Source organism: Anser anser (genome assembly GCF_964211835.1).
Source record: "Anser anser genome assembly, chromosome: 7".
Classification (NCBI taxonomy): Eukaryota; Metazoa; Chordata; class Aves; order Anseriformes; family Anatidae; genus Anser; species Anser anser.
In genome coordinates, this window is record NC_139727.1 from 21224312 (window position 1) to 21248864 (window position 24553).

The window sequence follows — 24553 nt, forward strand, 5'->3', positions numbered from 1 at the left end:
GCTCAAGCACAGCTGCCAAGAGTTTTGGCTTGGGCACTCGTTTGGCAGAGCCCATTCTGTCATGCATTTGGGATACCGAGAAGGGCGAGGGGAGCTTTCTGCCCTCACATGCTGAGCCTCACCTTTCCCTGTTCTCCTTCCTCATGGCCTCAAACACCTCATCGTCCTCCTCCACGTCTCTGCCACGCAGCCCGTCCTTCGTGCGCTTGGCGCCGTGCTCAGGGAGCTCCTCAGGCGTGCTGTTCCTCCGGCCTGGGGTCCCCGCAAAGCTGGGGTTGCTCTCGCTGTCCTTTTGGCTCTCGATAGCCGAATCCACCTCATCCTTCTCGGCCAGGATATCGTCAATGTTGGTTTCACGATAGCACCGCAGTGGCACTGTGTCCAGGTCTGTCTCGGAGTACTTCACCGTCCTCCTTATAATGCCCGTCTCGCAGGAGCCGTGCTCCTTGCCGCCTGTTGGGGACACCTCGATCTCCACCTCCACGTGGCTCAGGCCATGCTCGGGCACTGACTTCTGAGGCTCTGCGGGCAGCAGGCAGCCGGGATTTGGGGAGCGCTCAGCGAGGGGGGCCGAGGAGCCTGGAAGAGAGCCCAGAGCCCCCGTTCGACCCCACATCCCAGTGGATCAGGGCTCTGCGTCCTCCCCAGACCAGCTGGTAGCCACAGGTCCCTGCCCGACACCTTACCTGCCTTCGGGGCCTCCAGCGAGCCGTAGAAGAACTCCCACTTGGCCCTGGCGATGCGCTGGGCATGGGCTGAGCTCTGCCGGGGGCACGGCCAGGCGCTGCCCTGCGGGGGGACACGGCGGTCAGTGGGCAGCGGGGCTGGGCCAGCTCAGCCCAGTGTGGGGTCACAGGCACCTACCTGGGGCCGGGGGCCGGCGGGGACGTCCCCCGGTGGGGCCTGGAGCCCGTTGGTGAGGGAGCTGAAGAGGCAGCTGGCTGCGAGGGTGCAGGCGTCCCTCCCGCCCCCGCGGGGACGCGTCTCCCCCGGGGACCTGCTGCCGGCCAGCAGCGGGTCGGACACGGAGGCCTCCAGCTTCAGCTTGCGCAGCAGCCGCTCCTGGGGCTGGGGCTGGCCAGGGGGCACGCACCAGCCCTCGCTGGGCTCCACGCCACAGGGCCCGTTCTCCCGGGGGGCCGGGGGGCCGCCAAGGGGCCGCACGCTGGCCTTCTCGATGAAGCGGAAGGTGACGACGGAGCTGCGTCCCTCGGGGGCCACCAGCGGGCTGCGGCTGCCGGGCGAGGCGAGCCCCGCGACGTGCTGGCCCCTCCGCGGGGTGCAGGGGGCCGTCAGGCGCCCCCCGCCCGGGCAGCCGCCGTTGCCGAAGGGCCCCGTCTCCGTCGGCTTGCGGGCCAGGGAGCCCGTGCTGTTGTAGAGGCCGAGGGAGCAGTGGCGGGCGTCGGGGGCCAGGCCCTTGCGCAGGAGGTGGAGGCGGCCGGCGTTGAGGTTGGGGGTGAGGCAGCGCGGGGGGCTGCGGCGGCCCGGCTCGGGGCTGGCGGCAGCTGGAGGCCAGGGCCGGTGGTCCCCGGGGTGGGAGAAGGGTGGGGGAGAGGCGGCGCAGCCCTCAGCGGTGGGGAGGTGGACGAGGCCTCCCGCCTGCGCCATGCTGACGGAGAGGGGAACGCAGGTGTCAGGTCCGGAGCTGGGCAGGGCGAGGCATCCTCAGGCAGCCCTAAAGGGCAAGGAGAGGTGGTTAGAGGAGGGGGCACGAGGTGGGGAGATGCAGACAGGGGGATGCTGCTCAGAGATGGGTGTAGGGTGCAGGTTGGCCCAAGCATCTGCAGACAGGTGGCCTGAGAAGAGAAGCCCCAACTGCCCCATACCCAGACTGATGCGAGGGCACGGCTGAAGGCACCGGGGTGGCTCTGAAGCCCCCAGAGGGGCTTCACCGAGTGGGGGCCGGGAGTGCCAGGAGGAGCACCAGATCATCAAGAACAGGAGGCTGGCATGGGGATGAGTGGATCTGTGGTGCGATCAGCCTCCACACGGCCATACAGGGCCAGGACAATGGGGAGAACATGCAAAGCGTGCCCTGTCTTCATGACAGCTCAGCTCAGAAAAAGCTCCGGGTGAGACAACCCTGTCCGAGCTCCCTCCTGCAGCAGGAAGCATGAGATGTTCACGGGCAGACAGTGCCCATCACACCAGCCCCACAGCGGCGACACCAGCAGCTCCTCACCTAGGCTCTGGGCACACCAGGGGGTTGCTTCCTTCCCTGGGTCCCCTGGATGCTCAGGTGCTGCCCCTATAGACCAGCACCACCCAGATGTGGTGGGAGAGCATGCTGTGTGCTTTGAAATGGGTTTCATTTATCCTGGCTTAGGCTGAATACTTTTACTACCTGTAGCCACCTAAAATCATCTCAATAAGGGGGAAAACACTGGATCACTGAGACGTCCCCAGATCACACTCACTGAAGGAGTTTGACACCATCAGCACGAGCAAGAAGCCTGTCTCTTTGGAGGTCAACTTGTGTTTTAAAGTATGCCACCCTGTCACATGCTACAGCCACGATCCGTGGCGCAGACAGAGCTGTCAACACCAGCAGATCCAAAAAGCAGTGGTTGAGACAGTCCTGCCCCGGGGGGACCGAGCGCGCCTGTGCCAGCAACACGACCCCGGCTCGCCCGCCCCTGCCTCGGGACTGTTCTGCCAGGGATCCCTGTCACCCCAGCGTGGCGAGGCACTGCATGGGAAGGTAGGTGCCAACACCCTCAGCACTGGTCCTTCTCACGGGGCAGCTAACACTTGGACATGGCTTTCCCCAAGTTCTTGCACTCCTGGTGCACGGCAAAGGTTCTGCCTTGGCGGCTTGTAGCTTCCCCAGATGCAGAGGTACTCGTTCCTGCACTTGGATCTCACCGCTTGAAAGCAAGAAACCAAACGCTAGTTGCAAATGGAGGAAAGCATGATTTCTTCTCCCCGTTTCTTGGTGCAAACCAGATAGGATTAAACCGAAGGGCATAGGACTGGCTTTTTCAGTGGTGTTTAGGCTCGAGGGATGCAGAGACATAACTCTTAATAAAACAGCCCAAATCACCCACGTGGGGCGGGCGCCTCTCTATCTGCACTACTACACTTCTGAAAAATTTGGCTCCTACTGAGCAGCAGCAATCTGCAATTCACTCGCTGCAGAAAATATTCTCTGTTTAAGATGTCAGTTACTGTTTTTACAATCTTTTCCCCTGTTATGGTTATATTCACGTTCAAGGTTGCTTAACTGATAAATAACAAAAACGCTGGGTTTATATATTTCAGATGAAATCCCACTTTTTATCTAAATGTGGACTGACACACATGCCAAGGAAAAAAGTTATCACTAGAAAATAGCCGGCATTCACTGTAACATAACAAATCTATAAAAAACAGCCTATCTCAATGTACACGAGTTATTGCTAAAATAAATGGGATGAGCACAGCGTGTCCTCCTGGTTATCGAGGGAGAATCATCAGACTCGTAGCAAAGGCCATGCCGTCTGCAAGGCTCCGGAGCCAGCCTGTTACTCCATCCAGCGGAGTGAGCCTTTCTTTAATAATGAAAGGTAAAAAGCACAAACGCAACCGTGATGAGAAATCAATGATGTAGCTGAGGCTTCCTGCCTGCCGATTTAAATCGTGAATCAAAACGATGCTCTTTAAATCACCGTGATGAATGGGGCTGGGCTGAAAGGCACCTGGGGGGGCCTTGCTGGCCCCGCTGCCCAGGGCAGGAGAAGCCGTGCGAAGGGAAGGAAGCCACGAGCAGCGGGGGCACGCGTCCGGGGAGAAAAACTCGGGAGCCGCAGCGTGGCAGCGGGGGGCTTCACACCGGTGTGGGGGGGGTTCATTTCCCGGCGGAACCTCTCAGGCGCACAAGAAACTTGCTCTCAGCTTCTCAGCAGCCCGGGGGGTGGCCGGGGGCTCCTGCTGGCCCCTGCGCCGCGCCGGTGCCGAGCGGGGTGGTGAGGGGGAAGCAGCAGGCGCCGGGCGCTGCTGTGCTGCGGGGGAAGCGCACACCCACGCGAGACGCGTGGGGGATGCGAGGGAACAACCATCGTTTATTTTTAAGGGGCAAAGAACGGGGTAGAGACGGGAGGGAAGGGAAGGGACCTGTGCTCCCCCCTGCGCCCCCCGCCCGCCCTCCCTCGCCCCGCACCTCCCGCCTGGCCGGGATCAGTGGATGTGACACGCAGCCGGGCGAGGAGGCAGCCCCCGGCCGGGCGCTCCCCGCTGTCCCCGCGGCCCCGCCGCTCCCCGCCGACGCGGCTGCGACCCGCAAGTGCTGCACCTGGCCCCGCCGCGGCCACCCGGCCCCATTCCCGCCGCCCCCCGCCGTTACCGGCACCGCCGCCGCCGCCGCCGCATCCTCCGCTGCTCCGCGATGCTGCCGCCCGGCTCGGCTCGGCTCGGCTCGGCTCGGCTCGGCTCGGCTCGGCTCGGCTCGGCGCCACCGGCACGGCTCGGTGCGGTGCCACCGTCCCCAGCCCGCCGCTCCCCGCCGCGCTAACCCCGGCGCGGGGCCGTCACTCCGCCCCGCTGACAGCCCCGGCAGCCAATGGCAGCCCCGCGGGGAGCCGCGTCCCGCCCCCCCCCCGGTGGCACCGGGACCGGCGGCGGCCCCGGGGAGCACCCCCGGGGTGCGCGTCCCGGGGGTGGCGCCGTGACCCCGGCCCCACGCGCGGCGCCGTCCCGCGGCGTGTCCCTGTGCCACCCGCTGTGGGCACCCGCACGGCACCGCTGCCCGGGGAGCGCAGGGACAGAAACCCCAACGGTGCCACAGGTCCCAGGCCACCTGGGCTGCCCACGGGTGGGAAACGCCACCCCAACTGCAAGAAACCCCAAGGACGGGAACAGAGACCCAGCCGCCACCCCAAGCATCCCGCCTGCATCCCACGCGGGGCCAGCGGTGCGGCGGTGGGGACCCGGCCACGGCCTGCACGCGGCGGCAGCTGGCAGCCAGCGCTCGCTGCCCGATCGATTCGCGATTAAAGAGCGCTTTATTAGCCAGCCCGGCGATCGTTACCAGGCGTGCGAGAGGGGAGAGGCCCGGGAGAGCCGGTGCCTTGCACGCCCGCAGCGTGCTCAGGAGGAATTTGGGGGAGCTGCCCCCTCGTGCTGCTCTCCTGGCCAAGGGTGAGCCCAGCTCCGTGCCCACCTGCCCTCGCCGCCACCCAGAAGCGAGTCCCCATCTCCCTGCCCGGGCACGGGGACACCGGGAGGAAGCTGCACGCTCCCCTCATCTTTAATGCATGGAAGCACTGCCATTTTCTCCCCTCCTCCTGCAGGCTCCTGCCTGTGCAGCCTGTCTCCCCCACGCCGGGGACCGCGGGTCCCCGAGCTGCCTCGCACGCTCTCCCGGCCGACTCGAGCAAAGCCGGGCTAATTAGGGGCCTCGCTGCCGCGGGATCAGCGACCTGATTCCTTCAGCAGCTTCTTGATGGCAGGAGGGCGGCGGGAGGGGGGGGAGGCTTTTCTCTAAGCCGCCGCCGGAGCGACAAATTTAACCAAGTGGAAGAGCTCAGAGCTCTCCTGGCGTGCCCACACCGGGGCCAGGCACACACCTGCGCCCTACCGGCTCCATCGCTCCCCGTACCTCTGTCTGCCCCTGGCCACAGCCCTTTGCCTTCCCGCAACCCGCAGCCCTATGCCTCCAGAGCAGAAGCCCCTGTGCTCGCTGTCACCTGGCACCAAATCCTGCACGAGCCTGTCCGGCCCCACGCCGTCCCTTCCACCTCCTGGTCTCTGCCGGCTCCTCGAGCCCACCCACAGCTCGGTGTAGCTACTGCCGGCTTTGTCCTTGCTCACCTCCACAGCCCTGCAGTGCTCCTGTCCCCGCCGAGCCCAGAAGGGTCTGGGTGTCACCGGAGCAGCACAGCGAGCAACTTCTTCCTTGGAAGAGGCTAACTGGAGCCGTCGGATTGTCCCAGCAGCTGGACAGAGCCAGATGGCAGGAGGGAGCCACACGCCGCTGACCCCCGGCACGTCCCTCTGCTGTCGAAGGCAGTGGGGCTGTGCTTTGGCCTCAGCGCGCGGCGCGGCCCTGCCAGCGCGGGCATGGCTGTGAGGCAGGTGGGTGCTCCTCACCCAGCTGCGGGGAGCACCATGGAAATGGTGAACCTGGCCCCGCAGGCGTCCCGGGGGAGGCGAGGAAGCCGAGCTCCCTTTGTCTCCACACCGAGGGCTCCAGGGCAACCCGTGAGGTCATGTGCATTCCCTCGGGGCCCAGGCTTAACTACACGGCTCTAATTAATCCCTTCTGTGCCAACACCCAACCACATCCTCGCTAGATATTAAAAACCCACTGCAGCATAAGCCGAGTCTGCAATGGGTTGCTGCACTTATCTGTTACTCCGCCGGGCTGGTGGCTGAGGATAAATGGTGCAAACACCCTTCCTTGATGCTCAGCACACAACTGCTGCTCTAGCGCTCACCCAGGCAAGGAGGTGGTAACAGAGATCAGCAGCAGGGCCCTCCTGCTGTCCTGGGATCCCAACAGGGCCTTCTGCTCCCAGCTCGGGGGGGTGGCACTCACCTGCTAAGGGTGGGTGAGGACACGGCCCTGGGGTGTCTGCCAGCACCAGCATCGCTCCATCGGGACGAAGGCAAGAACGCCAGCGTGGTAAAACCTGTCCTGGGGATGTGGGAGGTGCGGCCCCAGCGCAGTTTGAGCCATAAATAATCTCCCTACACAGCAGTTAAGGGAACAATTGTGTGGGAGTATCTCTTGGTAAAAAGATGCTCAGGGAAAAGATGGTCTTGAAGGAAAGCAGTCAGCGGGTTCTGGCTGGTGGGGTGTGTTCTCCCGTGGGGAGGGAGCAACCTGGGTGCCAGCAGGCTGCTCAGGCCCCCAGAAGTCACTGCACTGGATAGATGAATTTAGCCTGAAACAACCCAAATCTGCAGTTCTTTGGTGTAGCCTCCCAGGACACAGCTTGTGCTGCAGCACAGATCTTTGGAGCTGCTCTCTAACTCGCTCTGCAGCAAATCCCTTCCCTCCACCTTCAGATTCACAGGGAGAAAGGTGAAAGGGTGCAGGGAGGAATGAGCAGGGAATGCAGGGAGTGCCGTCTGCAGGAAAGGGGCAGCAAGCCTAACACAGCAGGGAGGCAATGTGGTCACATACCTAATTGTAAAATAGTGTGCAAACCCTAAAATGTCAGTCAAGGAGGAGTGATTACAAGTGTGGTGAGGGAACGGAACATCTAGCCCAGACACTGGGCAAAGGCTCCCAGTGTGGAAATGTGGACACGTGCTAGGGATGCAACGAAAGCCTGGAGAACATCAAGCAGAGGGTGCATGAGGGGGATGCTGCCACAACAGCCCCGCACTGGTGTGTAGCAAGGAGCTCCTCAGGCACCTTCGCCTTCCAGCCCTGACTTGCACAGCTTGGCTTGGCTTTACTTCTATTTTATTTTATTTTTTAGCTCTCACTGTATATTTTTTTAGCCCTCCCTGTATCCTCAGATTCTCTGGTAGGCAACTGTAAATACCCCAAAGCCTCTGCAAGGCTAAAGGCATTCAGTCAGGGCAGGTGCTGATCCCGGGACAGCAGCTGTGGCCTGGCACTGCACCAACCTCGTAACAACAGCGTGCCCTCTGCAGCCTGGCCCCTGCGGACACCAGCAGGCCTGCGGACACCCTGCCAGCCTCTTAGGATGCCTCTGAGGTGGAAAGAGCTGCATTATCAGCACGAGGGAAAGTCAGGGGTGGCAGGGGGAAAGACTTGCCCAAGCTCAGCCACGAGCCAGAAGCCCCTCTGGGAACCAAGGCCTGGACTCCTGACTTGAGGGCAGCTCCTCTAAGTGTGAGGCCCCGGTGCCCTAAATCTCACCCCATCGAGAGCAGGCTGCTCCCCTAGGCTCCTCAAACACAGCTAGACACCAGCAGAGCTGGCTGAAGTCTCTGCTCACTTCAGTGGGACACTGACAGGGATGAAGGTGCGTGCAGGGTCAGATCCGAGGCCAGGCGCTCAAGAGCAGCCAGCACCGTGCCTCTCGGAGGAAGACGCAGGAAAGCTGCTGCAGCAGTTGGAGCTAATCCGCTTCCTCCCCTGGGGCTCAGCCTGCTCTCGTCACCGGGGATCAGCTCAGGGCCTGACGCAGGAGGCCTCCGCTCCCCCTCGGGGCGTCGGGGCTCACCGGGATAACGGAGAGCCACGGGACGGAGTGGTGCCGCCAGCCCACCGCAGGGCTCGGCGCGTGGCTTTGTCCAGATGTGCCCTGTCCGAAATGGGGCCCTCCAAGGGGCACAAAGGGCAGGTGCCTGGTGAGTCACAAGAGGCGATTCTCCCTTGAAAAGGAAGCGCCTCCCGGCTCACCGCGCTGATCTCCTGAAGGGCACCCTCTAATCCAGGGCCTGGGGCTTTCTGCGTGACGCCGGGCACACGCTGTGCCAAGGAGACAGCAGGACACGCAGCCCTTTATATCCTTTTAGAAAATTAACAACGTGTTTTGTTTCACGGGAGCAGTTGTGACGGTCCTTCCCACGCGCTGTTTGAGGTCCGGGAAGCCAGCAGGTATCCCTGCAGGGCAGCAGGCAGGTTTTAGCCCAGGCTCTGCCCTCACCCTACTGCCTGACCCCCGGGGTGGACTCCCCTGGTCCCGAAGGGCCCGCCTGACGCCAGGGCCAGTGCAGGAGCCGCAGTATTTGGGATCAGCTGGGGGCACGCGTCCAGGTGAAACTTGAAAAGGCAACTTGAAGGCCCAAAAAAAGACGCGCAGGCCTACCCTGGGCGAAGGGCACTCTGACGGAAGGACAGATCTACCCCCCCGCGCCCCGGGCCGCCCGGTGCTGAACGGACAGCGCCGCGCGCCGCGCATGCGCGGGGCCGCCCGCCTCCTGGCGGCCTGCACCTCCCCGCGGCGGGCGGGGCAACGGCGCGGGCCACGCCCCCGCCGTGACGTCACTGCGGCGCCGGCAGCAGAGGCGGAGGTGCCGGGCGGGTCCCGGTCCCGGTCCCGGCAGGTCCCGGCGTTGCCGAGCGCTCCCCGCTGCGTCCCGGCCGCCCGCCCGCCATGAGCGCCGGCCGTGCCGAGGGGGGGCTGCTGGCCCTGCCCTGGGAGGACGTCCTGGTGCCGCACGTCCTCCGCCACCTGCCGCTGCGGCAGCTGCTGAGCCTGCGGAGGGTGAGCAGGGCCTTCCGCGAGCTCGTCCGCCTCTACCTGGCCAACATGCGCCGCTTCGACTCCGCGCAGGTACCGGCGGGGCGCGGGGAGGGGACGGACCCCTGGCCGGGGCTGGTGGCCCCGTGTCTGGCTGGCCATACGGGCTCGGGGAGGAGAGGCGGTGATTCAGGGCCCAGAAATGCCGCCCTCCTTAGCAGGAGGCTCCCGGGAGCAGGGAACCTGCGAGCTCCACCTCGCCATTACGGGGCAGCGGCTCGCGGAAGCAAGCTGGCGTTGGCGAGGGTGGCACGGCCTGGTGGTGGTCCTCGCCGGGGGTTGTGCAGTGGGTGGGTCTGGTGGGATGGGGAGAGGGTGTGCGGGTCCTGGGGTGGGCTGCCTGGGGACTGGAAAGGCAGCGGTGTCTTTAAACGCCCAGGGTGGCCTGGCACAGAGTTGTTGGAGAGCAGGGACGTGGAGCTCATTGCAAGTATATAAATGCAGGGGTGAGGAAAGGAGTGGAGAGCATCTTGTGGCAGTAGTCCTGGTGCTGCGTGGAGGGGAGCTGGGACAGCAGGGCTTGCCCTGGGACTGGAAAGGGGGCTCTGGTCACCTCTGTGCCACCGTGGAAAAGAGGAAGGGAGTGGGTCTCTGGGAGCTCAGCATCAGGCTGAGTAAGGCCGCTTTGGGCACCTGGGGGATGCCTCATTATTCCTGCGTTCCCCCTGCAGATCGGACCTGCCGTCCCCAGAGCCGCTTTCCTTACCCTGCTGAAGGACAACAAGGTGCTGCAGCAGCTGGCGCTCCAGAGCTGCTCCGACTGGCTGACGGACAGGGAGCTGCTGCCGGTCATCAGGCAGAACCACCACCTGCACCACATCCAGCTGAAGGGCTGCGCCCAGCTCAGCTGCCACGCGCTGATAGCCATCTCGCTGAGCTGCCCCAACCTGCGGCGGCTCTCCCTGGCTCACTGCGAGTGGGTGGACAGCCTGTCCCTGCGCAGCCTGGCCGACCACTGCAAGGCGCTGGAGGCCGTGGACCTGACGGCCTGCCGGCAGCTGAAGGACGAGGCCATCTGCTACCTGGTGCAGAAGTGCAGCAGGCTCAAGTCTCTGTCGCTGGCTGTCAATGCCAACGTGGGCGACGTGGCTGTGGAGGAGACCGCCAAGTGCTGCCCCGAGCTGGAGCACCTGGACCTCACCGGGTGTCTGCGAGTCAAGAATGACTCCATCAGGTATTGAGCAACGGGGGGAGCTGGGTGGGGAAGGCAGGTGGCTGGGGCGGGGGGAAGAGACCTGGGAAGCCAGATTGCTTCACGCCGAGAGCAATTAGAGTGCAATTTGGGGGAGAAGCCACTAGCAAGCCAGTCAGGAGTGGTGATATGTGCTGCTAAAAGCAAATTCCCTGGCATGTCATGGAGAGTAGCTCGGGGATCTGACCGTGTCGCCTGAGTTTCTCTTAGACTACCGTGACTACTGTGGTGCTGTTCCTAAAGGACGGCGCACGTGTGGCACTGGGAGCAGAGGAGAGGGTGAGTTAGGAATTGTGCTTTCGGGAGTCCTGGCCCGCAACCTGCATGTGCTCTTTCTTGGCAGGGTCCTGGCTGAGTACTGTCCCAAGCTGCGCTCGCTGAAGGTGAAGCACTGCCACAACGTGGCTGAGTCCAGCCTGAGCGTCCTCCGAAGCCGTGGAGTAGAGCTGGATGTGGAGCCTCTGCCGCAGACGGCTCTCGTTCTCCTGCAGGACATGGCTGGCTTTGCCCCTTTCATTAACCTCCAGATCTAGGACTGCTGGGGAGGGGGGACCAACACCTCGCTGGGATCCCCGGAGGATGCCAGAGCCGGGTGCTGCTGAGACGTGCAGAGGGAGAGGTTGGTCCTGTTGGTGCGGCTGGCCCAAGAGGGGCTCACTCTTGTCTCTGGGGCTGTTTAACAGCCACTGCGTGTTTGTGAGGGAGCTCTGTTGGTGCCTCCTGGAAAAGTAACTCCCTCTGCAGCGGTGTGGAGAGGGCAAGGGACTTGTGGGAACACCATGGTGCTGAACAGGCCTTGGCTAGACCAGCTAATAGTCAGGATTTATTTTTTTGTTGTATTTTAAATCTCCAAGTGGCAGCTGTCCAGAGAGCAGGGGAGTTTGGGGACTGTGGACTGCTGTCCCCTGGGGCGGGTGTGCAGGGCATGCCAGCAGAGCTGTTGAGACCAAATCAGGCCAGCTGGAGCAGAATGGAGAAAAGCTGCCAGTTCTCCTCTTGGGAGAGGGTGGGCCCCTCCGAGCTCTGGGAGGAGGACAGTGCGAGCCCAGCTCCAGCCTGTAGCCCCAGCTAGCCTGGCACCAAAGGCCTGGTGTGGCGCAGCATGGCAACGTGTGTGTGCAGACCTAGCTCCTTGCCACAGGGCACTGGATTAGGCGAGCGCAAGGCAGTTGTTTCCCAGGGGAACACACTCCTAAACGCGATTTCACTAGAGGAAGAGCACCAAACCTAGCTGTGCTCTCACTGACAGCGGTTGGTCATCACCGTTTGTTTCTTCCAGATTCTGAATTATGTTTCAGTAGTGCCCCAGCCTGCTTCTACATCCTGCTCCATGTTGCGTGGCTGTAGTTTTGATATTCAACAGTGGAGAGAAATGGAAGGGGCCCTGGCCATACTGTCAGCTGGAGTTTGAGTGCTGCAGGTTGTCTTGGCAGGGAGAGCCCAGTTCCGGTCTTTTGCCCCAGAAGGGATTAGAGGCACTGTCTGCAAAGCACGTGCAGCTGAACTACACACCAATTCACATCATCTTTATTGACACTTGCACTCAAAGCAACAGTGCACACAGACTTCTAAAAAGCTTGCTGCAAAACCACAAGCCACATCTTAGATCTAAGAACGTCCCATGCAAGGAATAGCAGAGAATGGCCAGGCCCCCGCTAGCTGCTGTGGTGTGCCCCTGGGGGCAGAAGGACAGCTGCCCACAGAGAGGCTTGTCCTTGTCAGCTGGGTTAGTTCAGGAAGCTGAAAGCAGTGTCCTGGCTCCCAGGTTAGTTCCAGTTAGTGGTGGGTGGGGTGAAGGAGTCCCCTCTCATCCCTAGTGCCACGTGTCCTTCCTCCCACGCCTGGCCAGCGAGGTGGAGGCTGAAGAGCAGGAGGACCTGGCTGTCAGTGGAACTTGTACTTCCGGGCTGGTTTGAGGCTGATGTAAGTTTTCTTCATCTCCTCGCTCTCTGGCTTCTTGATGTCTTTGTACCTCTCTCCCTTTGTACTCACCACCTGGTTATCGATATAGCGGATCAGCTTCTTGGGAGCCTGGAGAGGAAAGACAAACACCAAGTGGAGGCTGCTGGGGAAAGGGAAGGGACAAGCATAAGGAGAGCTGTGTTTGGGGGTGGAGGAACAGCAAGACTAGGTTGGGATGAGTTACCTGTCCCTTTTGTTGGGAATCTTGGCTAAAAAGGCAAACAGAGCTGTTGGACAGGGGGGAGGGAGGGGTGGCAGAGCAGGAACCATGCTAGTCAGTGGTAGGTACTGACAGACCCTGCTGCGGCTAAACTAACCTTCTCTTTTGTAAACTAACCTTCCCTTTTGCTCTCTAGTGGCTCTGTGAGTGTTCCTGCCTTGGGACTGCCTCTGCTCTTTGGACTTGCGGCCTGCTTTTTTAACCTAGTAGCCAAAGGCATTCAAACTCTTGGTGAGCTGGAACTGCTCTTTTCTCACCTCTTTTGGTGGAGCTGGCCGATGTGTTTTCTGATCTTCTGCACTATCAACCATCATGTATCTGAAACACAAGAAGCATTTGGTGAATGCTGCAATGTGCATTGCGCCTAGGGCTATTCACAACCTACATCTCTTCTTCCCTGGCTGGTCTGTGGCTGTGCAGTGTGTCCTACTTGCCTAGATTGCAGCTAGGAGTGCTTAAGGTTCCCCTTTGGATGAAATGGGCAAGAAGCGTGTCATCGTTCTGGTGGGAATCCAGCAGGATTCTCCTGGAGTAGCATCCTTGGCCCTAAGTGAATGGTATCAAAAGCTCAGGCTGTTGAGAATGCAGATAATCCCTGTAAAACGGAGAGGTGCTGAGGTCTGGCATGCTCTGCCATTGGGGTAGCTTTGCTCCTTTTCAGTCTGAGTGATGGCAGCCAAAGGAGATGAGGTAAAATCAGAGGGCCAAACTGGCTGCTTCTGCCCTGAAGAGATGGTATGCCTTTCACGCTATGTAGTACTTGACTAGGAAACTAATTTGAGCTGGAAGCAACTTTGTAAAAGCATCACCTCTTTCCCTATTTAATTGGAACACCAGGGCCCAAGCGTTCACTTGCTGTACTGCTGAGGTACTGGAGCTGGTGTCACAGGTGGGCAGCACAGCTGACCATGCCTTCTCCCTCAGGAGTTAGCACAGTTGTTCCCATGTATCTTCAGCTATGGTGATCTGCTCTCTGTACCTGTGCTTGAACGATGTTTAAAGTACAGGATGTTGCCAAAACGTCATTAAAGTGAAGTTCCTAGAAATGTAACTATCAGCTGGTGTTTTGTTTGTTTTTTTCTGTTCCCTTGCATTTGACTCTGAAGCAAGCCTGCACAGGAGACCGGCAAGGACAGGGACTGTTACTTCTGCCTGGATGCTATTCTTCCTTGCTTTATCTTCCCTAGACCATCAGTTGTTTGTTCCCTCACTGATAAGGATGTAAAGTGGTGGAAAAGATTGATGGATAGGCTGGCTGGATAGATACGTGGAAACTGCATGCCCACAGAAGGATACTCATGAAAGCCAAGATCTTTAAGTGGATCGATTAAACCATACTGTGGGTTCTCTATTGAGAATAAAATGCTTTTGGAAATGAATAAAGGTAAACCAATCTAAAGCCACTTTCATTCCCCAGAAGTCTTTAGGGAGCCTTTGGAGTGGTTTCTTTAAATGCATTGAATTCACACCTTCAGCAACTGAGATTTGATCTTCCCAGTGTTGCTGTACAGTCTCTTAAAGATATCTTTAGACTTGTTTGGACTGTCTCCAAGGATGGAGGCATGAATGAGCTGCTGTAGTTCTACAAGGCACCATGCGTTACCTGAGCTGCGGCCTGATGTTTGTGCCTTGAACCTTTACCTGGGGCCTCAGCTGACAATGCTGTGATTTACAGTATACCTGTAGGAGGTTGAAACCTCACACACAGCCAGTGCTGTGACCCAGCCGATGGAGGTAACCTGTTTGTGTGCCAGGGCTCTAAAAGAAACCCCAACCTCTTTTCCCAGCCAAAGGTTATACTTGTGCTTAGATCTTTCAGCTACATGTGAATCAGCTATCTCCTCTATTGTGAGCAGAATACGGGGTTCTTTGCGTACTTACTTCTGTAAGATAACCTGCTTCAGTTCCTCATGATTGGGTGCTCTGCGGGGCCGTGCCAGTTCCTGGGAGGAGACAAAGCAGGTGTGTAAGTAGCAGAACACACAGGGTGCACAGCTGCCCTGCTAGCTCAGCCGAGTCCAGCTGCTGATGCAGTACTCCCAGCCCGTGGGGGAAGCGGGGTGCCTCACGTAGCTCCGTGGTGCTGGCTGGGTGTGGGCACAGCCTGGACTTGGAGAGCTGAGGGAGGGAGCGAGGGGTGTTTTGGGTGATTTTCCCAGTTCATTGCTGGGAGCGTGGAAAATTCCTGCAGTCAAGGTTTCCATTCGTGGTAGGCAGCTGGGATACCTGTCTGTATCTGAGCTCTGCACAGCTCTCTGGCTCAGTGCTGCCCAGCTCGGAGTACGTTACCTTCACACTTGCACCTGCTGTGCCAATTTCCACCTTCTCTTCCACAATTAACTGCACTGCCTCCTCCAAGTTCCCCAGGGCCATGGCTAGTGCCTTCTCTGCCTGGCTCACGGTACAGGCAGGGAACATCTCCAGTAGCAGCTCCGTGCCATCCTTCAAGTCATCGCCTTCCTAGTTGGAGCAAGAGAGACAAAGAGCTCTGATTTGCATTAAGTCAGAACATTCTATTTGCCTTTAGCTGAAGGCTCTCTCTCACTACAAGGGTGACTGTAAATCCCATTCCTGAAGCTAAAAGGGAATTGTATCTGCAAGGACAAAGCATCCCTTAATCTCTTCCCTACTTCAGCCTTTAAAATAGGATTTCTGTCCCCTCACCTGTGTAGCCCTGCTATTTATCCCCTTAGGAGTGAACTTCCTGGGCACTGTGGTTCAAATGCTTGAATTCCTCCCCTTCTGAGGTTATGTGCCCTTTGATCGGAAAGGGACAACACTCGTAAGCATGGGGACCTGCGGCTACACCAGAAGGAAGCACAGCAGCAGCATTTCCTAGAAGGCTGTGGACACAGAAGGACTGAACTGCCGAGCAGTAAGACATCAGTACTGGAGAAACAGCAAGCAGAGCTTTGGGGTAAGGAGGTAGGGGGGTCTACTAGGCACTGCAATGCTTGCGGCATGGGGCACACTGACTGGAGCTGCTCGTTCAAGACTGCCGTGCCAATGACTCTGTGGTTCAGCTCAGCATGTACACAGCACGGGTCACTGAGGGTGGGACCGGTGTCTTCAGGACTGACACACAGGTGTGACCACTGGATACTGCATCACAGCCCGGGAGTGATCAGGCTCAAACTGTCAACTGAGGTGAGTGGAATGGGGTGAAGTGGGGTGGAGCCTGGCTAGTGCTGTAGAGGCATCCTTACTGCACTGTTGTAGGATCTTGGAGAGCCCTGGGACAAGCTCTCTCTTGCCCTGCTACCTCAGGACGGGGAAGCATGAGCCAGAGTGATGGCTCATGCTCTTCTGGCAGCACATAATTTTCTTGTTTCGCTTACTGACGCAGTCTTGCCCAGGCCATACAATGGGGGAGATCACAGGCATCAACGACGCTGTGTCACAGCCTATGCTGTGCTTCCTGTCGGAGCCAGAAAATGACTTAGGTGGTGCTAGGTGACGCTGTCACCCTGCTCCTCTGTGGCATGGACATACCTGGGCCTCGGCTCCATCTGTTGGAGTGCACAGCCTTTCCCCATTGCAGGCTCCGGCTCCAGGCTCCTGGCCCTTGGTCAGGTCTTCAGAGGGTGCTTCACTCCTGGCTTCTGCAGCCTTTTGGCCAGGCTTTTCTTAAAGACACAGCGGTATCTACTGAGCAACAGCCCCACAGAGGCCAGAGCTCTGTGCTTTCTGTTAGCATTAGATTGCTAGTACATCATCTGCCAAAGTAAACCCCTTCTTAAGTGACAAGACTAGAAACCACTACTGTTCCTCCTGCCTTCACTGAACGAAGGTGTCACTGTGATTTTAAATTTAGGAATACACAATGGTGGTTCCAGCCTGTGTGTGACCCAGTGCATCCTGTGGTCAGCTTACTCTGATGCATCTCTCTTTACAGGTTCATTCTGTGTCTCTGAAAGGAGAATCATTTCACCTCTGTTCTATCCTGTCTAAAGCTGGGATGGTGCTCTCCTTCCACACGCAGGCTATATCAGGATCCTCAAAGGGCAGGATGCAGGGCACCAGAGCAGAGCAGTAGATTTTGTCAAGTTCAAGAAAGCAGCAAGCAAGATAAAAGGATTGTCTGTTCTACACAGTGTAGCCTTCTGGCTCCCGGTAAGACAGCAGTGATGTTGTTAGATAGGCAAAACCCAACCTGTTATGTATGGTTTAATATCCAGGCACTTCACCCGTCTGCTCTCTTATGGGAGCTACCTTTGGGGCTGGTTAATATAGCTATCCAGCTGATCTGTGAACACGGAGATTAGAAAGCGCTTACTGTGATAGTCTTCTGCAGTCCTGCATAACAGAGGCCAGAGAGCACATCGCAGCTGAATCTGTGCCAGGGGTCATGGGTGAATGGGAAGTGAGCTCTGAGTGTGCTCAAAGTCTATACTCCATTTCATGATGCACCTGACATGGGCTGCCCAGCAGTACTATCCGTTAGTCGGATGGCTATCAGAGGAGGCAGAAATCCCACTTCCAGAATTAACCTACAGCAGAATTTCAGCAAACAGCCCTGTATCTGCTAGGACTTTCTTTTTACTCTGGATTTTATCTCAACAGAGGTGTTTAGAGATCTGGTCAAGTGTTTTTCACCCCAGCCTCTTGGACAGTACTCTGTATGACTCAAGCCTCCCATGTGTTTATATCAAAAACCTGGCTGAACATTACAAAAAAAAATTGTCAACCAATTCAGGCTAGCCTAAGAGATGCTAAATTTTGGACACAAGATTATTTTATGCTCTGACATTGCTCAACTCCAAAGACTAAGACTGAAAATGTGCAGAATATACTTGCTTGTGCTGAAACTGTGTAACTCACCTTTGTTGCGTGCTTCACCAAGCCTTTCTGAGAGAGAGAACATCATTTCACAGACATCCCCACTGCAAGAGACAGAAGCTGCATAAGTAGTGTGAGGAATAAAAGTACTAGCCAATCCTTCTTGACTACCTCTTTATAGAAAGACAAGGTTTGATGGGAAGCCCAATAGACAAAACTGGCGTTTAAGACAGTCAAGGACCTAGCTTGCAAACTATACTGGGATTAGCATTTATGTATTCAGGCAATGCCTGTCTTAATCATTGTGGCACAGGTCTGCTACTAACACCTCCCCATCTGGGTACAACAAAAGAATTCATGTCATTGAGCTGGTTGGGTCCAGACACCCATTGCGTGGCATGCACATACAAAGCAGTAGCACTCACGTACCTGGGGATCTCTGCAAAGCCAGGAATGTAAGCCTCCATCATTTCTATGAAGGTGTCCATGTCAAAGGTCTCCTCAGAGGACTCTGGTGAGCCCAGCTCTTCCAGGACACCCGTGATGTAAGAAAAGAAAACATCATCCATCCCACTGGAGACAGAACATAGGACATGGAAGCGGGGTCAACAGGGCTATTTTTTCTCTCTTTCTTTCCATGCTGTCTAACCTTGTGTCTTTCTAATACAGCAGTAGGAGTACCTATGTGGAGTGTATCTTATTGTATGGGCAACGCCAAGCAGCTGCTCGGTAGTTGAGTGGGAAGCAGTTACGGATAAATACAGAAAATACTGTGTGCTGTCCTTTTTCCTAGGCAGTGCTGAATGAAAGCCACAGCACCTGTCTAGAACTACCCAAAACATTCCAAGTGCTCAAACTCTGGCTTTTCTGTGTTGACTGCTGTTCTAGGTGATCTCATTATATTTTGTCAAGTTGGGATTTCTGTGGGATGCAGCATTCTCTGCTTGCTGCCCCACACTTATGTTACTGCTGCCACTGGCTGCAAAACCAGCTGCTATGCTCTAGCCTCAAGGTGGCTGTATCTCTGCGTGCAGGCAGAGTTCAGAACAGGGAGAGCCCTGACATAGTGGTGCGCTGCGCAGAAAGCCCCGTGGGATCACTGTGGATGAACGGAATTCCATATTCTTATGTATATTATTGAACAAAAATTAATCCTCTTGGTCATCAAAGAAATGGCATTACTAGATTTCAGTGCTGAAAGATGGTTGTTTAAGGATTTATACCAAAGCCTGTGCAAATTACCTGCATCCTGGATTTGACTTAAGGAAAAGCAATACGGCAAAGCTCTAATATTCCACTTGGAGTTCAGCATAATGTGCAGAAAGACAATTAATACAGAGTTCAAGCTAAACAATGATATTGGACCTCACCATACCTGAGGTCTGCAGCAGGGATGTGGGACTGGATGAAACGTGTCAGTGTGTCTCGAATGATTCTTTCAAGCTCCATGTCTCTGTAAACCCTTTTCTCTGAAAAAGAGGAAGAAAAAGAAAACTCCATGTAACTTCAAAGGCATGTAGTAGATCAAAATATCACCAAGATCAAAAGATAAGCATGGTGTAGTCAAGTGTGCTCTTCCCATCAGGACAACTCATGAACTCCTCCAACACGGCTTGATATCCCTGGGTAACAGCAAAGACATCAGCAAAACCCAGCATTATGAGGATCCACTGGAAATACCAGCCCTAAGTAGCCCAATCTCTTGGGCATCTCTTGCTCACGCTGATGCTGACAATATGCAGCTGTACCGTACATTTAAAAAGTTCCTTGCAGGAAGGAAAGCTGGAACTGCAGATGTGCCCAGCTGCAGGACCTCAGAGACACCGCCTGAGCAGGAACGCCATGCGCTCCAGCGGGGAAGTGGTGGCTTGCGGGTGTGTGCTCACTGCAGGAAGGGGTGGACCCTTCATCGGCTGCGAGTATTCTCACTGATGCTTGGACTCAAAAATGAGTGGGAGTGGGAGGAAGGGTTACGTCTCTTGGAGAAAGGAAAACCTTGACTGGATTTCACAGGGAAATACCAAGCAGGGCACAGACAACTAGTCTGCCAGCCAAAATATCAAAGGTCTCCAGGTCAGGCACGGACTGCCAGTGGAATCCTGCCCAAACAGCAGCCTCTTGTGCTCAGTAAATGAGCCTTTCTGCAGACAATGCAGCTGCAACAAGGGGCACTTGATAACCCAGAGCTCTCAGGGGAGTTCTAAGAATCACAGAGCTCCCACAGAAGTAACAGCAGAGGGGGGCTGCCTGTAGCCCTGCTTCAGCTATCAGTGGTGGGCCTGGACTCAGTCTGGTGGAGAAAAGCCATCCCTCAACCATTCCTTCCCACTTGGGTCTACAAAGCTGTGGGGTGGGCAAACTCCTGGTGTAAGCACAGAGTTCTTCCTGAAGAAGAAAACTAGACCATCGTATACAGAAACTGCCATGGTCATCGGCAAAAAAGCTTCCAGGCTGTGGAGGTCATCACGCTCCCCTCATTTCATGTAGAGCAGGACCTGACCGGGACCGTTTCACACAGACTTAGCAGAGCAGTCTTGTGGGTTGCTGTTCCCGTGGAATCAAAGTTTTAGCACTTCCTGAGATGAGACTTCCAGAGCTAGCAGGATAGAAACAAACCCACCCCATCATCCTCAGCACTGCTGATACGGGACCTATAAAGAACCAAAGCACAACGGCATTTTGACAGATCTACCTGCAGTCTCGGGGCCCATTTGAGGTCTGCACTGCACTTGGCCACCACTGCAGGTCACCAGAGTACACATACGCTCTTCTGTTCGTGGCTGGACAGAGCACACCCAACCAGCTAGGCCTGCCTCTGGCTGTCACACTGAGGCTCTAGTGATTTGATATCGAGGGACAAAGCTGTGACACTGTCTTATGCAAAGATGCTCTGTTGGGTACGTGGCATCCCACTTTGCATCTCCCTGCCTCTCTCCTCACAGCAGCTGGACAAAGTGAGACACATTGACAGAACTCCCAGTTTTCGCTGTGTTCAGACCTAAACACAGAAGCCATCTAATTACCTAAACTTTCCTGCAGCTAGTGGTGTCAGTACCAACCTTCCCACTGATACAGTTCCAGTAACTAAAAAAGAAAGCAAGCCCTTCTTTACATTTACCTCTCACTTGGGGCCATAACTATGAGTTACCAGTGCTGTACCACTGTACGACCAACACACAGGTATTAAAGCACAGCACGTGCAGGAACAGCTGGGGAAGGCATCATCGGAAAAGATTAGGTTTGCTGTTTCAGTTTTAAGCTGAACAGTTACTTTACCTCCTGTAATTTCAGATAGAAAACTCCCATTTTACAGCATCAGAGAAAAACAGCCCAAACATTTTCAGGTAGGAGCTCTTCATGCAAAGAGCCCAAGCGAGCTCCTGTGCTGCTTTTTCCTTCAGTCTCATGAGAATCCTTTGCTTGCTTTTATCAGTTTTGCAGGTGTCGTAGCCTGCAAGTGTGGAAGCTGGCTGTAAAAACCACCCTGTGTAAAAACACCTTCCTGCTGCCCATTTGTTGGTTGTGTGTGGTTTTTTTTAATGTTCTCCAGTGGTGCGACAGAAACAAGTTTGTCTTTGCAACACACCAAGAAAAAAAGGTGAGCTTTGTTCTGTCCTTCTCAGACACCAAAGCCAACAGTAAGATTTTGAATCTCACTCACGGCAAGAATACTGTCCTAAGCAGTGTGTTTTTTCCCACTTTTCAAGCTGAATCTGCAAACACTGGCAAGCACCAAGCCCCCTAAACTTATACTTGAACAAGTACAAGAAAAGTAATTTTCTTTTTACAGAAATCAGAGAAGGAAAATCAACATTTAGCAGTCAAAACATTCTTCCTACTGCCACTTCTATCAAGAATAATGCTTACTTCCTTCTTATTCAGTTTTCACGACTTCTTGGGAGCTGAAGTCTAAAAGATTTTGTCCATTTCCATGAAACAGGCCCATATTCTATAAGAGATACTGCATAGTAACCAATAACATTTCCTGACAACCCAATTACCTGAACAACAGAGCACAATTCACCATGTCAAAGGCACTTTTGTGAGGTCCATAAATTAGCTGCTGGTAATTTATTCTGATCAATAGAACAGGCAAAGTCACTCATCTCCTTAATCAAAGGCAAGTGTCAGACTGGGACAAGAGAAACAGGAAAAAATAATTCAGAAGTGGTATTGTAGAGGTGGCCAGTTACCAACTGGTCTCGAATCCATTCCCCAGCCTCTGACAACCATGAGAAATACTGGTTTGAAAGGCTTGAAAATATACTTTCCTCCAGAGTTACTATGTTGTATCTGAATAAAAGCCATTTCCTCGTGTCTATGAGAAGAAGGCACCGGGTTCTAACTACTGTGTATAAATTCTCTCTGGCATCTCACACAAATCCATCCACCAGCACACTCAAGATTTAAGGTTTACATCCAGGGAAGCCACGCTGTCACCTTTAGCCTGCCTTTGAAGAAAGGAAACCCCTTAATGACAAAAGCAGCCTTACAATGAAGGACAGAAAGAGGCAAAGTGAGCAACTATTTTTTTCATGGTTCAGTCACCGTCCTTTACCTGGGGAACCCACCTCCGCTCTGATAAAACCACAGGCACCAACCTTCTGAGAGACAAGCACACTTGCATTTGATCATTTATGGCTAGGAGGAGAGATTTTATTCTCTGGTAAATAAACTGTCCTTGCAAAACTTAACTTCTTGGGGATCTGTAACGCACAATGGTCTTGGCCAAATGAGGCTCGTGGAAAGACAAATCCTCAGTGTCCTCTGGCCTTTCAGATTGGGTGGGTATTTAAAGAGGGAGCTGATTAAAAACCTGTGCACAAACATTTTTAAATGGATTCTTCAGGGAAGAAACTGATGTTGCTGCATGCTCCTCTCCACACGTATCCAAGTTTAGAATTACATAACTCTGGACCCTAAAGCACCTTATGTAATATACCTTCAAATGCCACTTTTTTTTTTCCAGTGGTGCAATAGTTAAGGGAGAGATTTACTAGAAAACCTTATCCTTTGCGCACAGTTTTGTGGAGGAGTGATTTACAACGCACTGCATGATCTAAAACCCAAAGGCAAGAGAAATTGCTTTCCCAAGAGTACAATTGTACTGAAAAGGTGCTATCATCATTTTAAACTTCCAGCCATAATTGCAGTGTGGATTTTAAGATCACTTCGGAAGTTGTCACCTGACTCAAATACGTCTATGAAAGTCCTGCTGCATTTCTTGTCGTTATAATGTGGGCATGGATTATCATACTGCACAGGATCTAACTTGTTTTTTCTAGTTACACTATATTCAAGAAAAGTTGGCTTCTTTTTGTACAATGCACATGAATCTGCCTTTCTTCAGAAAAAGGAGAAAAATCTGAAATGTTTGCATACGGCTAGATCATTTCTGAAGGCTCTTTCAGCTCAAATTTCCGTAATCATTCTTAAATGGTCAGTGGGATGTGATGGGAATGATTTATAGTGCCTTAGATTTTATATTAACAAGATAGACTTTAGGAGAACAATTTAGGAAAAGGTTTCTGAGCTGAGAGGAACTGCCATTTGGATGTATATCAACTTTTATGAGATCATAAATTTGCCTACCAAAGAGTTGAGGTTGCTGCAAGTGGAAGGAGATGCATGTTGTAGGCCTTGATTGTATGCCTTCAGAGCAGGCTAGAGAAAATTTAGGTAAAAATGATCAGGCTTTCTGGCTGAGGGATTGACTAAAACACCTTTACAAGGTTCTTTTAGCTCAAGTTCCAGTAATTACTCAAAAGCGAGTAAGTAATGGAACAGGGATGGTTCACTGTGCTCTCTCTGAACACTCGCTATGAGAAGGTACAAGGCACTTCTCATGCAGCTGTGTGTGTGCACGTGCTTGGGAAAGGATAGACCCCTGGGATACAAGGAGCTCTCGGTACAGCCTGTGAAATACAAACTCAGAGGAAATCTCTGGTACATCGAAGCAAACGTCAGACCTCCAGGAAAGACGGAGAGCTGTGGCTACATTCCACTGAACTGCTTTGCCTCCTGAAACTTTGCTGACTTAAAATAAAACTTCCCAGGCTGAATATCACCTTACAGTTTCAGTGTGCCCGTTTTTTGTTTTTCCTGCAAGTCCCTCAAAGAACTTCCATGGCATGGCTGCTATGGGAAAGCAGGCTGAGGCCTTTGAAAATATCAGCACAATTAACTGCTTTATGATATAACGCTAAAATAAGGCTTTTGTTAATAACTTAGTCCCTTCCACTATATTACAGCAATAGAAGATAGGAAAGCCGACGGCCGGAATTCTCCCTCCCCCGAGAGCCGTGTGGGGTGGCTGCACGCCGGTGACACGCCGGCAGCGGGCCCTTACCTGAGCAGAAGCGGTGCCTGCGCGAGGCCCTCAGCCCACGGCCAGCGCTCACAAATCGCTCCGGTGCCTGCAGCGCCGACAGCCCATCCTACGGCTGCTTGGCCCAGGCCAGGAACCGGGGAGTCCTTCATGGGAAAGGAAAGCTCAATTAGCTTGGCAGCCAAGAAAATATGTTTGTTCTTTGCGTGTGGGTGTCTTTATGGTATCGTTCATGTCACTTGTGACTGCTTTCCCAAATGCAAAGGGAAGAGTTTTATCCTTCAGAATAAAACGTACTGTATGCGGTTAACTTAAATGCAACATTATGCTTGTCGGCCCTGAAATTCGCTGCCACCCTGGATTTTTTTCAACGTTTGTGATTCCTGCGGTAAGGCTTGCGACGGCCTCCGACCACCGCCGGGGTATCACAGGACCGTGTGTGGCGGCAGGAGGGCCGCGCGGCGTGTTCGTGGCTGCTCCGACGCGGCACGGGACAGCCAGCGCCGCGCGTCCCCGCTGCTACCCCCGGCTGCCGCCGCCCCCGCCGCCCGCAGCCCCCTCACGGCCCGGCCCCCCCACGGAGGCCGCAGGGTCCCCGCGGGCCGGCCCCGGCCCCTCGCACCCCCCCCCCCCTCGGCCCCGCCGCTCCCCCCCCGCGCTGAGGGAGCGGCCGTTGGCGGGCGCGCGGCGCGGCCGTTGGCCGGGTCACCTGATCGCCCCGCGCGCCCCCGCCGCGGCCTCGCTCTCCCCCGCCGCAGGTCCCGCGCGGCGCGCTTGAACGCGTCACGTGGCCGCGGAGGGCGCCGCCGGCCATAGAGGCGGGCGGGCGTCAGGGTAGAGCGGCGGAGTGCTGGCACCGCTCCCCGCGCCGCCATCTTGGTTGAGGGCAGGAGCTGCGAAGGCGGCGGTGCGGCCATTGGGTTGGGGCG

At 55.6% G+C, this 24553-nt stretch overlaps 3 protein-coding genes across 9 annotated transcripts in view; 1 reads left to right on the plus strand and 2 right to left on the minus strand.

Moving 5' to 3' along the window:
• The window catches only part of PSD (pleckstrin and Sec7 domain containing), a 37016-nt gene extending 30402 nt beyond the window's left edge, over positions 1 to 6614 (minus strand). For 3 of the 5 annotated variants that reach the window (XM_083844969.1, XM_083844967.1, XM_083844966.1), the window contains exons 1-4: positions 4322 to 4488; positions 865 to 1675; positions 687 to 789; positions 123 to 579 (exon numbers count right to left, since the gene is read on the minus strand). In XM_083844969.1, coding sequence (XP_083701095.1) covers positions 123 to 579; positions 687 to 789; positions 865 to 1608 — 1304 coding nt within the window. In that variant the 5' untranslated portion in view covers positions 1609 to 1675; positions 4322 to 4488. Of the gene's footprint in view, positions 1 to 122; positions 580 to 686; positions 790 to 864; positions 1676 to 4321; positions 4489 to 6514 lie in introns of those variants that run through there. The other 2 variants (XM_083844970.1, XM_083844968.1) reach the window with 2 other exon arrangements.
• Positions 6615 to 8871: 2257 nt separating this feature from the next.
• FBXL15 (F-box and leucine rich repeat protein 15) lies at positions 8872 to 13568 on the plus strand. The gene is made up of 3 exons (XM_083844987.1): positions 8872 to 9176; positions 9815 to 10317; positions 10679 to 13568. The coding sequence occupies exons 1-3, from the start codon at positions 8997 to 8999 to the stop codon at positions 10866 to 10868; spliced, it is 873 nt and encodes a 290-aa protein (XP_083701113.1). The 5' UTR covers positions 8872 to 8996; the 3' UTR covers positions 10869 to 13568.
• On the minus strand, positions 11841 to 24476 carry CUEDC2 (CUE domain containing 2). 3 transcript variants are annotated; one of them, XM_083844990.1, is made up of 11 exons: positions 24334 to 24476; positions 23646 to 23770; positions 18672 to 18765; positions 17726 to 17869; positions 17339 to 17400; positions 16010 to 16143; positions 14807 to 14977; positions 14558 to 14635; positions 14399 to 14460; positions 12775 to 12835; positions 11841 to 12366 (listed from the first exon to the last, which is right to left on the minus strand). In XM_083844990.1, the coding sequence occupies exons 3-11, from the start codon at positions 18743 to 18745 to the stop codon at positions 12220 to 12222; spliced, it is 933 nt and encodes a 310-aa protein (XP_083701116.1). In that variant the 5' UTR covers positions 18746 to 18765; positions 23646 to 23770; positions 24334 to 24476; the 3' UTR covers positions 11841 to 12219. The 3 variants fall into 3 exon arrangements, with proteins under 3 accessions (XP_083701116.1, XP_083701114.1, XP_083701115.1); XM_083844988.1 differs by lacking the exon at positions 14558 to 14635 and having other exon boundaries at positions 24334 to 24472; XM_083844989.1 differs by lacking the exons at positions 14558 to 14635; positions 24334 to 24476 and adding an exon at positions 23922 to 24174.
• Positions 24477 to 24553: the final 77 nt, after the last annotated feature.